General features: G+C 41.9%; 1 protein-coding gene across 3 annotated transcripts in view; it reads left to right on the top strand.

Moving 5' to 3' along the window:
• PDIA5 (protein disulfide isomerase family A member 5) overlaps positions 1-16,238 on the top strand; it is a 100,312-nt gene that overhangs the window by 64,903 nt on the left and 19,171 nt on the right. For all 3 annotated transcript variants that reach the window (XR_009727957.1, XM_061370063.1, XM_061370064.1), the window contains 3 exons: positions 2,511-2,581; positions 3,609-3,772; positions 6,247-6,377. Coding sequence is in view for 2 of the 3 variants with exons in the window: in XM_061370063.1 (XP_061226047.1) it covers positions 2,511-2,581; positions 3,609-3,772; positions 6,247-6,377 (366 nt within the window). In the remaining variant the exon portion in view is untranslated. The remainder of the gene's footprint in view (positions 1-2,510; positions 2,582-3,608; positions 3,773-6,246; positions 6,378-16,238) is intronic.

The following is a 16,238-nucleotide window of genomic DNA, read 5'->3' as shown; positions in this document are numbered from 1 at the left end:
TCACATTTCGCAGTCTGGATATCTTTCTCCAAAATATTACTTACATGGATTTCAGAGGCTTTGGATTATTTTGTATTTCCTGCGCAAAGTATGCCTAACTTGTTTGATTTATGTTGGGCTTTTTTCTTTTCCCCTCTGCATAGTTTTGTGAAAACTCAGCTTGTTTGATGCTGTTGGCTGGTCAGATCTAATATTAGTAATCGTGGAATATAGCAGAGATTGTGTGGATACTCTAGACTGCAGTATGAAGCTTGCTCTGGCTGGAGGACGTGCTGTGTAAAGCCCACAAGGTGAAGCCACCCCTTCAGAAAAATAACTTTTTGTGCAAATTTGAACTAGCTAATTCAGAGAGTTTCCCAGGTATCCAGGTATCTGAACTGGGGACTCAAAATGCCCTTTGTTTAGAACTGAGGAAGAGCATGAAGTGAATGAATGTGAATAAAGTTCCCTTCTCCTAAAGAAGAAATAAATCAACTGAAGCAGATGTCAAAGGGAACTGTCAGCCCCTTCTACAAAGCCATATGCCTGTAAGTTTTCTGTGGGTGGCAAATAAATCATTTTGCCAGCCTCTTTTGTGCTCTTAACCAAGACAAGCAGTGTTGAGAAAGTAGCTCTTCCTCAGCCTTTTCCAGTTTCTTCCTGAATTCACCTCTGAAGCTGTTGGATCAGGTTCTTAGCTTGGTGGCACGTGCTCCCACCGCCATGTAAAACCAAAGCAAAGCTTCCTTTTCTACCTGAGATCCTCTCGTTCTGCCGTGCCTACCATGATAAAGCATTGGGGTTTTGCTCATGGAGGACACGAGGCTTTTTAATGCTGTGGTTGCTATGTGAATGACTAAGTGCTTTGAACCTTAGCTGGTGTTGGAACTGGAGTTTGGTCTGCAATCAACCATTTGGGTATTTGCTGTAATTCTCAGGTGGGATTTGCAGCCTTTGTTCAAATGTATCCACCCTGTAGATAAACATGCCCTGAAAGTGTTTCGTGGTGTGCTGTTGTGGTTGGAGCTCTGCTGAAGTCCCTGTTTGCTGTGGTGAAGTTACACCTGGATGTCTTACAGCTTCCTGGCTGCGAATACTCTTTGACTTGTGCTGTATAAACCATGGTTGTCTGGTTCAGTTCAGGCTTAGGTTTGCATCTGCTGGCTTCAGCAGTCATCCCATTAGAGGAAATCAAAGCAGCACTAAGAATCACAGTTCTCAGTTTATTTTCTTTTGGACAGTGTTGCAGAAATAACCCCAGCCCTGTTACCCAAACACCTCAGAAACGGCTTTTGCTGAAGCTGCAGTGAAACAGATTTCTAGCTGTATATTCGGATATGACTTCCGAAAGCTCAGCAAAGCCTGGGCTTTCAGGTGCCCCTTCCAACAATAACAGCTGAAGAAAGAAAAGCTGGCTGCTGCTGCAAACAAGAGGAAAAAGGTCGGCAGGGGATTGCACTGGATTACATTTCACTGGGGCAGGGGAGTGCAGCGTGTCTGGGTCATGCCATGCACCTTGTAACACCTCTGCACGTCTCTGGTCTGCTCACAGGAGCCATCCCTCACCATGGCCACGTGTCAGTCTCAGCCGCTCCATCCCTTTGCGCTGACCCTTCAGGTCCTTAGGGAGCAATAGTGGGGGTGAGGACGGGGCTGTCCCGGAGGCCCAGTGTCACACTGGAGGTGCTGAAGTGTAACTTCATGTTGCAGCAGGAACCTCACCTGGTCCTGGAAGTTCAGCTTGCCTGGAAGCAATCGCACCAGCTGAAAGCAGTTTAATTTACAGCCAGATAATTTTTTTCAAATCTGCTTTTCTCACTCATGCATTCATGTTACTTTATTCTAATGTCAATACTTAGCACTGAAGTAATGGCAGATCTCTGGAGAACTTCACGCAAGCAAGAAAGCACCATTATCTTGGTTTTACAGGCCCTGCTTATGTTGAGAGCATATGTGGTGGTGTAATTACACTGATGTGATTAAATCTGTGCAAATCCTTGCTAGAGGGACATACTGCACTGCTGTAAAGCAGGTCTTACTATCAGTGTAGTTTAATTCAAATTACATTACTTGATTAAGCTGTGCTAGCATAAGCTTGTGTTTAAACTCAGGAAGTCACGTGAGGGCCTGTGTTTCTTTTTAAAGCAGATAAAGAGTTGGAAACTAAAATACTTAGTTTTTAGTTTCCTTAGTACTCACTTTAGTTCCTTAGTACCTCACCCTCAAGAACATGCTTAGAAGCAACGCACTTGAAGAGTGTTCATAGTGCTTTCTGCGAGGAAGGGTGTGTGGGTATAAATTCATGGGGTTTATTATTAATTTTTAATAGATTAAAATCTTTTTTAAACCATAGTGACTACTTTGGAAAGACCCAAAATCATACTAAAGCTTTACAAATAAATTAAGTAAAATCCACACTAAATTCTAGTAAGCCTGTACCACATGGTCTTGGATTTTGATAATGGCTCAATGGGTCAGTGAATAACCATAGCGTGTACAACTTAATTGGACCTTTTTTTCTTTTTTGGCAGGGTGTGGGCACTGTAAGAAAATGAAGCCAGAATATGAGAAGGCTGCAGAGTTTCTCCATGTAGCAAGTGATGTAAGCTAATTTCCTTTATTGTATTCTTCAAATAATCAGTAATAAATAACTGGAGTAATAAAATTGACTTTTTTCCCTACAACAAATTCAGCTGTTCTCATCCTCCCACAGGACCCTTCAAAATGTGCTTCCAAAGTACAGTCTCATCGCTAATGCATGAGCCCTGCCAAACTCTGAGAAAGAACATTCTGTCTTGAACGAAAACAAAATCGAAGAATGTTTATGTATTCTGCTGTAGGCCTTATACATAATATGATCAAATCCAAAATGGACTTTTTTTTTCCCACTTTACTTAAAGATATTGAATGTGAAAAATACAGGCTTTTATTTATGAATTAAATTTGGAGAAAAACAAAAGGGGTTGATCCCTCTTTCAGATACTCTGTTTTATGGTTGCATCACTCCATTAGCTTCATCTTAAGTGCTCCATCAGCATGGCCAGAGAAAAAAGATCCAATAATATTAGTGTTATTGATTCAGTCTGTCACTGTGTATGCCATGCAAGAGGAGAAGTAGTATTAGTCTCTCCCATGCTTTAGGCATCTTCAGTGGAGACATAGCTGTTGGAGAAGGAGGAAAAACAAAGGTTAGATCAATCACACAAGCGTCTGCTCTCCTCTGATTCTAAAGGTGGTCCATGTAAAGATGCCTGCCAGTTAATGAAAGATGAATTTACCTTCAAGTAAACTTGTCTTTAACAATACTCATTTATTCTGTGAGAAATTAGGATTTGTGGGAGAAAATGCCATTACTGGGAACAGTTCGTGAGCATTGTAAAATGAATTATGTAAAGGGAGTCTTGTCAGAAATGGGAGGAGAACACGTAACACTCTGGTTACATTTAGTCCGTAAGATGTCCCTGCCTGGTCATGCATCAGTCCTCTGTGTCTTTCTGTCTCTGTGCTGAGAACTTTGAGAAAGTGAATTACTTACCTACATCATGAGTGATCACCCCAAAGTCCACCATGTCCTGCTAGGGGAGTGTGTTTATGTTGCTGGGATTTACAGTTGGTGGTCTCTGTTCTAGAGTCCAGGTGTCCTTGCAGCAGTTGATGCTACCGTCAACAAGGCGCTGGCAGAAAGATACCACATCTCAGGGTTTCCTACTTTGAAATATTTTAAAGATGGAGAGGAGAAATACACTCTGCCACACCTCAGAACAAAGAAGAAGATCATCGACTGGCTGCAAAAGTAAGTTTTGTGGATCTGAGATAGTGTTCAGGTTCCAGGTTACTGGCTCCTGAGGACTGCTTTGGTGAGGAAGTAAACCTTAAACCTTGCCTTGCTAGCAAAACTGATCTGAATTCCAGTATTCAAAGCCATACAAACATGTATTTTAATTATGGTCTCTAACACACCAAATCCTTTATTTGCTGCAGGGTTTTTCATCGTTGTCACAGTACTTCTTTCCCAAAATAAATGTTTTTCAGATATACCCTAAGCCTCTCACCAGAGAAGGAATAACAATGTCTCTCAAAAATAAATAGAACATTTATTGTTCCCTCTTTATACTAAGCAGCAGATTTCACTATTAATAACTGAATTTCTGCAGTTGTATTTTTCTACATGGGGCTGAAGGAAAGCCAATGAGACCAACAAAACCAGCAGCTTTGTCTGCACTAACCAACTTTTCTTGGGTGGCATGCTGAAATAAATAGAATTAAGTTTGATACATGATGAAAAGAATTTAATTTCAAAGAAGTAAATTGCTGGTACAATTCTCTCTAAGTATTCTGGAATAAAATAGGCATTTCCTTTAGGTACTGGAAGCCTAATGTGTTTTCTGCATTATTAAATGGGAAAAAAAAATCCATTTTTTTTGGTGAAGTTTTTAAATCATTTAAGCGTTAAGTGCAGTTGGTGTGAGGAATGTATTCTTAATTCTTACCCTCTTATGTGGGAGGGGGAAGCGGGTTTAATGGGGGCTTTTTGGTTCTGTATTTTTTCTTTTCTTTTCTTTTAAAACCTACATCTCAGAGTGCTTCAAACCAGGTAGTAGATACAGTCTGGCAACATCTTTGTAGCATGTTGGGAAGTTTTATCCGTATTTCACTTTTAGACCCAGTATTCCCTTGGCTTCCCTATATATATATATACTCAGGCTCCGGGCTGCTGTGTCAATACTGGATTAGTATTAGTTGCTGTCCTAATTTCATCAGTTTGCTGGAGTATTTGGAGTGCTATGCAATTTGTATTGAGTTACATTTGGGTTGGTGCTGCCTGTACATATTGAAAGATGAATAAGCAGTGAGGAAGTGGGAAGGGGTTTTAATCCTTTCTGGATCCTGCTTTGCCTCCGTAACACTTATGTCTGCAGCCTCAGGTAGTCAGCAACCTGGGAAATCCAGACAGCTTGTCTCCTGCTCTTGGCTGCTGGATGTTCTCCCAACTAGAGACACAATAGAGTACTTGAAAGTCCTTGTTTGCTGACCAGGGATAAAATTATCATAGCTGCACTGAAGTTGGTGGAAATAGGGATGCATCTGGGGTACAGGCTGGAAATAAAAGTACAGCTTGTGTAAACCTATCCCAAAGAGCGGTCTAGTCACAGCCATGCAGGTTGCAGTTAATTCTCTCTGTGGTGACTGTAGTATGTACTGCTACACTGGTTGTTACCAGTCTCTGGGTAGCTTGTTTCTGGTCAGCATGGGAAGGTCTGTGTGAGATGAAGTCACGCCTCTGACTGTAACTGTAATCGATGACAGCTCACACTGACTATGTTGATGTGAAAATTCGGACCAGCTGTCCTAATTCTTTTGCTAACAACTGGTAAATCAGTATTGATGGAAATACGATGGATATCCATGAGGTGACCTTGAGTAGGACTTTAAAAATTGAGTTTTTCTCCACCTGTTTTTTATGTACCTGATGTATCTTAAAATAGTGTCATTCAAAGTGACAGGAAAGCCTGAAAAGCTAATTTATTACTAAGGTGACATATGAAGGTCTTTATACAATGGCACCATTCTGATGATTTTATATAAGTAGTCACTATTTAAGATACAGCAGGAATGAATTTAATGAGTCTGAGAGAAGTCTGGGAGCTAGTGAACAGCAGAAGTTTTGTTAGAGGCGCTCTAGATGTGCGGGATTGCTCTGATCTAGTCAGTATGTGCAGTCATAATTGAAACCTGACATTCTCATTATCAAGGTAAAATATTCCAGTTCAGTCCCCCCCAGTCTTCCGATTATTGCATCCTGGCTTTAATATCTGAATCGAAGAAGAGGTCATGAAATTCTTTATAGAAGTTTGCATGATAGAGGTAAAGAGTACAAAAAGAATGAATTGAAGATGCTGTTCTGTATCAGTTGCCTTTTGATTCCATCTGCTTGCTGTTCTCAATTCATGCCTATGAATTGAGTGATACAAGAGCAATGTGTTTTCCACCAAGATGTTGGATGCAATTTAGGAAATCTTTATTCTGCATTCAAGTTCATATGCCTGAGTACAATCACTTAAATTATATTTTTATTGAGTTCCAGAAATTAACTTGCATCGTTTTTGTTGTTATCTGGTATTGGAAATATTAAGCACATTTTTCTACTGCACAGGCACCCTAAAGCATTGCTTGACCCCAGTTCCCTCACAGTAGTTATGACTAGGATATGATGCCCTTTGCCTGCTTCCAAAAACATTTTCAAACCAATCTCATTTCCTTTTCTAGTCCTGAAGCACCACCTCCACCTGAGCCTGCATGGGAAGAAAAACAGACTAGCGTTATGCACCTTGCTGGCGAAGACTTCAGGGAGTCCTTGAAGAAGAAGAAGCACACCCTTGTCATGTTCTATGCACCTTGTAAGTAAATTTATCTCTTTATGTGGATGGGTTTTCTAACCCTCCAGTTTATGGAATCCTGACTTAATTCCGTCGTGGTCCGCAGACTTTTAAAGGTTAAGAGCTGATTCTGAATACAACCATCATTTGCACCATCATTTGTATCTTTATAAATGGCAATAAAACAGTATACAGTGTTTATTTAAAGAGTTACTGCATTAATGCAGGCATGAAAGCAGGCAGAGGCACAAAACCAAACCATTTTTTTTTTTCCTCCACTGCATTTTATGGTCTATATAACAAAATGATCCTTTATAGTAGCACAATGGACATGGAGAGCCTGCATCGTTAGTGCTGCACTTCAGTAGTAAAGTCGATATAGTGGTGGAGGAGTCAGTCCCTGGAGGCTGAGAACAAATTTTGATAGAACAAGTTTTGTCTGTAATAAATCTACATTTAAATCTCCACTGGAAATAGAGGCACACCTTCCTCCTCCCAGATTGTTTTGCGTGCATCACACGCACACTTTCTTTTGAAGCTCCTGAGAATATTTCTGGAATTTTGAATGGGGCCTTTTTATAAAATAAGTGAATGGGAGGGATTTTTTCCTGTTTTCCCATGTTATCGCAGAGATGGGCAGTCTTGGTACAGGTTCTTAACATTTGAGGGGTGTGTCAAAGGGAGAAGATAATCCTGGCACTTAATATTAGGTGATGTTAACTTGTTCTAATAGCAACATGACTCAGCCCCCCTCAGATGCAGGAAAAATTCTTCCCTGTCACATGGCCAGCCCTGAGGTTAATGGATAATCTTCAGATAAGCAGTTAGTAACCTTTTCCTATTAAACTGAAGGTATTTTCCAGAAGGGGTGAAAAAGCTTAGGTCCTTAATGGTATGTTTAATCAGGGAGCTCCTTATTTTGCTTTTCTGTTAGAGAATTAAACATGAAGGCTTTTGGGCTCCCATGTAGAACTGCTGGATGTGGGAGAAAAGAGGGGGTGCAATTCAGAAGGGAGATTTCTGGAAGGTTGTAAAAGGAAAGGAAAGAGGGCTTAATCCCTTTTCAACTCCAGTTCCCACCACATATTGACTAAAAATTGCCCATGTGACAGGAATTTTTGATTCATGGACTGTAACTGATTAAGTGCAAGCTGTAACTTTAGAATCAAATGATTGCATACAAAATTATAAGATTTAGGAGTTCAGCACTTCTTGAATTCTCTTTACTTGATGAGTGACCTTCTGTGGAAGAGAGATTTATTTCCCGCTCAGTTTTTAGCTGCATCTTTTTAAGACACTTAAGTTCTTGCTTTTTTTAAAGGCCACCTTTAAAGCAAAGACACTATGTGCAGTGAGTATGTAGTTCTCAGGGTTGAAAGCAGGATGGTTTAATTGTGATGCCATTGTTTGCTGGTTGACTTCTGCCCTTACTCCAGGAAGGGTGAATAAACATCAGCCTGGCCCTGTTTGTAGAAAAGGGCTGTAAAAGTAAGGGTTGCATGATATAAGACTGTTGGGTCCTTTGAGGCTGCCCTTCAGACATGTTCTTCTTGCACAGTGCTGCATATGACTGCCGATTTACAGGACAGAGAGGTGGAATCTCTTTTGGCCACCCTGTGACTCCTAAGACAGTCAGCATTGCTGTTGTGTTGTCAGTATGTGGGTCAGGCAGTTTCTGATTTGTCAGATTTGTTCTCTCGAAGTGTGGAAGTGTCTGCAGAGCAGAAAGCAAGCACACAGAGGGAGTGCAATGAGCCTGCCCTTTGTTGGGTGTAGGGGAAAGCAGCAGATGAATATTTTAAATCTCTGTTTTCTGTGAAATGATCATTAATGCAATAGAATGGTACAAATCATTCTATTTTTCAGCTCTTCTGCAGTGATAATGTGCCTCCTGCTAAATTTGATAGATTATCTCTTGTTTATCATTTTGTCAATCTTGAGACCTTTTGGAGCTTACGTTGCCAATTAGTCTTAACTTGCTTATTTTAGTGCAGAAGGAACACTGCTAAAATTTCCAGGCCCTATTATCTCAAATAATTTTCTTCTTTTATTCAGTTTCACATCTTAGGTCAGTGCAGAATCACAGTATGGTGTTCCATTCACTTGTGACTCTATGGCAGTATTTGTTATACTTACACATATGCTGAGATATTTTAAGATTGGGCGTGTGTGTATACATGCATATATAAAGTATGTTTATGTATAAATATTTATGCTAAGAAATGTATCTCTTATCTGTCATTAGAATTTAAAGCAGCAAGTTGAATATTCTGACCTTTGTAAAGCTTTCAACTAGAGTGACAAACCTTTAGGCAAAGGGCACAGATATATATCTCACATACAAATTAAAATGAGATCTGGCTTTTCAGTGGCAGTTTCCAGTCCAAATCACTTAATATGTATAGGAGAATCATCAATCTGCTGCTATGCTGATAACTCTGGACTGAGGTGAGCAGTGCTTTGATGGTACTGAACAGTGCTTCATGGTGATTTAGGTCTGGAAGAGAAGACTGCTATATCCACATGGAAAAGATGGGGAACTCATTATTCTATCACCCTGAATGTGGGTGAAGCATAAAGGTTATTCCTGGTGCCTGTGGAATATTTTAAGGTCAAAATGAACTCTTGAAATTACTGGGAAGAAAAATCCATTCCCATGGACTTGACACCCACAGAGAGTGATGCTCTTGATCTCACATTCCCATTGCTTCCTGGTGCTATCTCTGTGCACTGTAATGACTGATTTGGGGCAGGAGGCAGCAGTAGGGGCAGGTCTCCAGTACTGACTTAGACAAAAGTGCCAGCTCTAGAACAGCTAATGCTGCTTGGGCCAATAACTGCGTTGGACCTGATCTTCATCCAGATGTCCATTGTGCAAGTCTGTACCCTTTGTGGCCACCATGCTTGTGGTGTAGGCTGGCACTTGCCGCTGCTTCTCAGGGATAGCATTTGGAGCAGGCTGCTGGCATCGTGCACAGCACCTGCACAGCTCTTCTCTGGACCCTGTGGGACTCTTATGGTCTGCAAATGTAATTGTCATCCCACTTCCTTACCTCTGAGTTCAAAATGCCTAAAGTAGGAGGAGTACAATGACAGAGTCTGCTGAAGTGAAGCATGATGTCACAGGTGTGTGTCGTTTCCTGGGGACTCCAATGAAGGGGTTTGAGGAGCATTTGAAAGCAGTAGTCTTATTGCAGCACTGGAGAGGTGTTTTGGGAGGGTTTATGGGATCAGTGTCTGTATTATTTCCGTAGGCCAATCCTTGGAATACTGGATACCGTTAACTGCTTCAGGTTTCCTTTCCTAACTGCTTGGCTTCATCCAGAAATGGGGAGAGGATAGAACTAGTCTGAGTGTGTTTGGTGAACACACATAACCTGGTATGTGGGTGATTAGGATTTGGGGGGCTGTGAACCAAATCAGGAAGTAAGCCAAATGGACAAGAATAGATCCAGCATAGCCCAGTTAGACAGTAGTGCTTTACCAGCTATGGCTAGAAGTACACTAGCTGCACATCTGACATGTGCAGCCAGAGCTTGTTTCGAGACTTGCAGCATTAAATGCCTAGTTTGCCTCAGTGCCGTTTCTGGGCTCAGCACACACTGACTTTTCTTTCTTCTTTCTCTTATGTCCTCACTGTTCATATAGCTTATCTGAATGTGTTTTATCTGCATTTTTACTTTTATGTGCTCTCTCCACTCTGTTATCACAGATAATTGAGATTTGACTTTGCGAGTGCATTAAATTTTAACCTCCTACTACTACAGCACTGAAAACTGGAAAATAGAAGCAGTTGAATAGTTCTCTGAATCACAAAGGGTAACAAAGTTCCAGTAAATAACATGTCTTCTCAGTTGGAGATGGTTTTGCTGCATTACTCGAACTGAAATAAGGGGAAAAAAATGCGGTTGGAGCTGGGTGAGCATTTTTCAATGAAATAGGGAGGTGCAAATAGTTCTTCAGGAGTGTACTGTGGTTTTAACCCAAACTTCTGCCTGGAGAAGCCCTTGGAATTTTACATGAAATTTCTTGTTGAGCCAATGCAAAGACTATATGAAATTAGTGACTGTCACATTCTCTAACTAAAACTCACATGGTTCCCTCTTCTGACTTGTTCATCCGTAGGATTTAATATGTCTTCCTGGTGTCAGAATTTGGTGATGAGACTGTTAAGTTTTAGCTGTTCTTGGGTGACGCTCCCTCAAACTTATGCTAGGTCTTTTCTGCTCTTACAGAAACAATTCAGAACGGGACACAGGCTCCATAAGTGGGCATCCTTAATTGCATTAGACAGAGCATCACCAGCAGGTCAAGGGAGCTGATCCCTCAGCAGTGGTGAGACACAGCTGGATTGCTGTGTCCAGTCATGGGCTCCCCAGTACAGAAAGCACATTGACATGCTCAGGTGACCCCAGTGAAGGGCCATGATGATGGTTAAAGGTCTGGAGCATCTGATAAACGAGGAGAGACTGAGAGGGCTGGGACTGTTCAGCCTGGAGGAGGCTCAGGAGGATCTTATGTGTAAGTGCCTAATGTGGGAGTAAAGAAGATGGAGCCAGACTGTTCTCTGCAGCACCCAGGACAAGACAAGAGACAGTGGGCACAAATTGAAATGCAGAAAATTTTGCTTAAACATAAAAAGGAAGTGTTTTATTCTGTTTTGACTGTGGTGGTGGTTGAACACTGGAACAGGTTGACCAGAGGGGGCATGGAGTCTCCATCTTTGGATATATTCAAAACCCAACTGCACACGCTGCTGGGCAAGCCTAACTGACCCAGTTTTGAGCAGCAAAGTTGAACTAGATGATCTCCAGAAGTGCCTTCCAGCCACAGCAGTGCTGTGTTTCTAGGAACAGTAATACTGGAGTTCGAAATACACAGTGGTTTTGTTTTGGTATTTGTTTTCATTTTGTTGGCTTTAGTTTGGGGTTTTTTACCTTTCCCATCAACTTCTGAATTTCTTTAAATAGGAAAGGCTTAATAATACACCCTATGAAGAGACTACAAATGAATCAACTGTGTCAGGAACAGGAGTTATATATAATGGAACAGTCATTAGCAGGTCCAAATGGTGGGGAGGGGGCACTTACTTTTTAGATCAGTCACTTGTGGTGGAAGGGCCTAGCCGTCAGTTCCTACTTTTGTAAAAACACAAGATAATAAGCGCTGTTAAAAATAGACTTTCAACAGCAATGAGAAATAATAGGGGCAAAATGCTCCTTTTTAATGGTTCATAAGGGTGGCATTTGACAATGTTATTAACTTGCTAAATGGCCTCAATTCGTGGGACTGAACAAGGTTTGCAGAATGGGTATTTTTAATAAATACTTTGCTGGGAGCTGATTTCTGGTTCTCCGTTCAGCAGTGGAACTTTCACGTCTCTGGAAATTATTTTTGTCAGCTGGAAAAGGTTATTTTCTGGTGAAGCCTGACCCACAGGGGTTACCCAAAGAACACTCAGAAATAAACCGTCCTGAGCATTATTTTAATGAGGTATTTTGGTATTGAGTAAGTGGCTGTACTGCAGCAAGCGGATGTGCAATTAGGAGGCATCAGCCTCCTTGGCTCTTCAGGGTTTTTTGGTGGGTTTTTTCTTTCAGGTCTGAAAGAAGCAAATGAGGGTACTTAATCTGTGCTACACCTGATAAAATCACAGAAGATTTTTGAGATGGTGTTTGAGCTGTTAAAAGGCTGTGTGTTGTTCTAAGTTGTTAGTGGGACATGGTACCTGGCTATTGTTCTTGTGGAAAACAGAGAGTTCTTTGGCTTCCAAGTCCATCAGGGATCTTGACATCATCACTGTCTAGTGGGTCCTCTCCTGGCCATCAGTAGGCAGTAAGAAAGAAATCAGATGGGAATTTCTTCAGCAGTAAAAAACCAGGTAGGGGTCATGTTTCTTCAGTTCTGACTAAATCAGTCCTGCCCATCCTTGTGTGTTTCAGCAGCAGTGCATAAAATGCTGGGAGCTAAATTAAACCTGCATTAATTTCATCCACAGGCTTTGCTCAAAGTATTAATCATTCTGTATTCTGGTATGCTCCTTCTGTCTTTTCACAATAAAAAAATGCTCAGTTTTTTCTCTCCAAGTTACGCATTGAGGAATATACAATGACAAAGAAGCACTTAGCTGAGTGTCCTTGTCAGAGTGGGTTTCACTGTTTGCACAGTGGGTGCAGATGGCATTTTGGCAATTAATGCTAAGAGCCAGAGGGGCCAGTGTGCTCCTCCAGCCCTGCTAGCTTACTTGTGGGACCCAAGCTGTCATCAAAAAGCTGTTCTTAAGAAAGGGGTAATGTTTCCTTTTCATGTCTCCCATTTTTGCGGGAAGCTGGGACAAAGCTGGTTGCACCATGTCTCAGCCTTTGCGCAGGAAGTTTTGGTGAGATAATGCTGTGTTCTGGCTAAGCCAGACGGCTGTAACAAAACACAGTGATTTTGGCTGACTGTGAGGCCTCAGCCCACAGCTGCTGGGCCTGCGATGACCAGTCTGGCTGTCAGTGCTGAGCACACCTGGGTTGCATTGCTCTGTATGAAGGATGCACAAAGTGGGCTGAGAGTCCTCAGTTGAGTTAATGGGTCCAGCTGCTCAGAGAAAGCAACAGCTCAGGTGAATTCAGTGTCCCATGATGGCCTTGTACTGGTTTCCAGCAAGAGGCTTTCCTGTTGCTTGCAAGTGTGTCTTTTCATTAGGAGGCTGTATCAGAGAGCCTGAACAAAATGTGTATGTTTGTAAATGAAGCTTAAGCTATCAAAAAGTTATTAAAACCATGCTGAACAGGAAGAATGGGTTTCAAGGCAGAAACCCTTGCAGGAAGGATTTTCTGGTTGTTGACTGAGGCAGAAGTGAGGTCTGGACCCTCTGATAATGAGGCTTTAAATCCTGCGTGGGCTGGCACTGCAGAATCTTGATATGTTAGCTCTTCTGCTAACTGGTTTCTCTCCTGCATTAGTGATGCTGTTGCTACAGGCTTGTATTAGCAAGGTGCATTCCTGTTGCTGTAAATAGTGCTGATGCCACAGAGCCCCTTAACATGCTGCTTATGACAAAGAATGAATTTCTAGAGTGGTCTCTGCAGTCGGGCTAGCAGAACTGCTCTTAGCCCCAGTGTTAGCGCCAAGAATATTAATTAGCACCAGGGGAGCAGTTAAAAGTGCTCTCAGCTTGGAAGTTGAGGCACTTCAGAGGACTGCACATAGCTGTGACAGAAGTGTTCGAAGGTGGCTGTCATGGAGCAGTGGCATTAAACTAAAATTTGTCGGAGTGATCCAGCCCCTCTTGTTCAGATGACTTTGTTGCTGCTATAGCAATTGTTTGCGTTTAAGCCTGTGGTTTCCAAAGGTTTGGGTTTTTTGTATCCCTCATCTCCTCTGCCTATCCCCAAAGTGCTACAAAAGGAAGAGTTCAGATAGCTTGGGAAAAACTGCAGCAAATCCCACCAGCAGGCTGTGAAATTGACAGTAACAGCTTGCGAGGCAAGCCCTGGCTGACCTGATGCTTAACTGAAAACCTCATGACCTTTTTCAAATCAAAAGACAAATCCCCCTCCTTTCAATTACTAGTATCTTGTGTCTTGGAATTATGATTACCCTGTGTGTCAGGTCATGTCATAAAATGAGCTTTGGTTCCAGATATTCAATTAAAAGGCCCTCCAATTCTCTACTGATAGAACAAAAGCAAATTAACCTTTCAGTAGCATCTCTGAATGCCTTTCTCAGATCTGCCTGTGGATTCAGTAACTTCTGTAGCTACACAAGTTCTGTTGGTTTAAGCAGTATACCCATTTTCAGCTCTGATCTGTGCAGTTACTGTCTGTGGCCTGTCTTTCCTTGATTGACCAAGTAATATTCGTGTTTTAATTCTAGTTAATCACTTGAAACTCTTGAAGTAGAAACAGGCTTTTCTTTACTGTGCAATCTACGAGCTCCTGGCTTTGCTTTGATAGCTGTGCAATGTACTGCTTTCACATGCTTAGAATTGCAGTAATTTAAAAACCAATAACGGAGGGCAGTATCTACCCCTGTTATTTAGATGGTGATGATTTCAAGCAGAGATGGGGAATCAGGAAAGTCATTCCCTGCTCTACACTTCGCATGCTGAAGGCTCCATCCTGACATGTGCTGAGCCCTCTAGGGCCCTGATGGGTTTGCAGTAGAGTGAGTGGAGTCAGCACCTTGCAGCCCTGCTCCTTGTCAAGCAGGATTGTGAGCCCTGAGAGTCACTTAACCTCTTCCTGGCTCCATTTAACCTTGTGGGTAATGACAGAGGGGGATAATCACTTCTGTGTCTCTTAGGGGCAATTTGAAGTGCAATTAACTGGTATTAGTTAAAGCATTTGAGATCACCCGTTGAGAGGTACTAAAGGAAGCTGGGGGCTGAAGGGGGAGCAGAGCTCTTCCTCATGCTGACATAGACCACAGACGGCGCAAATACCACAGTCTCACAAATCACTGGGCTTTCTGATCTCCTTCACAGGGTTGGCTGCAACTTTGCTCTGAAAATAGTGACAGTTCAAGTTAGCGTATTTGGTGTGGAAACAGTCTGCAACATTAAAATATGCATGTTTAAACATGTACACTGCTTTGTTACTTCACTTACCTGATTTTATTATGTACAAGATGCTAAAAGTATGCACAGAAACAACATTGGTGGGGTTATACATCGTTGCATATTAATGCTGGGCAGAAAGTATAAGGTAGTGATTTGTGAAGTCAAAATGCCTGATCTGAAATGGCTTAGAGCCATTTTAGTTGGAATGCTCTGGTTAGGGTCAGCAGGGGCTGTCATCCTTGCTTGACCTGTGGGGCAGTGCTGGCATGCTGCAGCTCCCAGTTCCTCAGGAGATGGTGATACAATAACAGCAAACCATATCACCTGTGTAGCAGTTTCAGCTCAGCAATGTGAGTCAAGGACAGGTTGCTCTGATCAGATGGAGAACCACTGCATAAAAGCACCTTTTTTAGAAAACCATTTCCTTTCATACTAAAAATCCCTGGTGATGGAGAATGCGAATTTCCTGCCTGAATTTGACTGGCTTCAGCAAGCAAGTAGCTTGGGAGGTTACTTAGCCTTTGGCACCCAGCTTAAATAGCTTGTTTTAATAAAAAGTAGACTTTTCTCACTATCACTTCCTAATCTTTGGATTTAAGCTACTGACACACTGAGCTTCCTGCATGAAACGCCCCTACCAGTCCTGTTACTTTTCTGAAAGGCCTTTTGAGCACACTGCAGTTTGAATTCATTCTTGATTTGTGGAACAAGAACTGCAGACAGCATTTGGAAGTGCCATGCAGAGGCTCTCTCCGTAGAACCGTAGAATCATAGAATAGTTAGGGTTGGAGAGGACCTTAAGATCATCAAGTTCCAACCCCCATGCCATGGGCAGGGACACCTCACACTACACCATGTCACCCAAGGCTCTGTCCAACCTGGCCTTGAACACCACCAGGGATGGAGCATTCACAACCTTCCTGGGCAACCCATTCCATTGCCTCACCACTCTAACAGGAAAGAATTTCTTCCTTATATCCAATCTAAACTTCCTCTGTTCGAGTTTTAACCCATTACCCCTTGTCCTACCGCTATAGTCCCTAATGAAGAGTCCATCCCCAGCATCCTTATAGCCTATAGCCATACCTACCTCATCTTTTCATTTATATATTCAGTGAAGTTCCTTTTGACAGCTCCATCATTTTCTTTCAAGGCTATATTTCTAGTATTGTGTGGTTTTCTTTTGCTTCTAATACATTTAAAGCCCGTTATATACTTAAAACATCATTATTACCTCTGCTGACTGTAGGTACTGCTTTGATGCCCATTTTGCTTTCTTTATCTATTTTGTACAAGTTGTTCGCTTTTGATTTATATTCATTAAAAACAGCTTC

This window comes from Neopsephotus bourkii, unplaced genomic scaffold (genome assembly GCF_033783945.1).
Source record: "Neopsephotus bourkii isolate Nb327-2 ecotype Australia unplaced genomic scaffold, CSIRO-AGI_Nbou_v1 NB_1526, whole genome shotgun sequence".
NCBI classification, from domain to species: Eukaryota; Metazoa; Chordata; class Aves; order Psittaciformes; family Psittacidae; genus Neopsephotus; species Neopsephotus bourkii.
The sequence above is the reverse complement of the archived record's forward strand: the minus strand, read 5'-3'. Positions and strand labels throughout refer to the sequence as shown.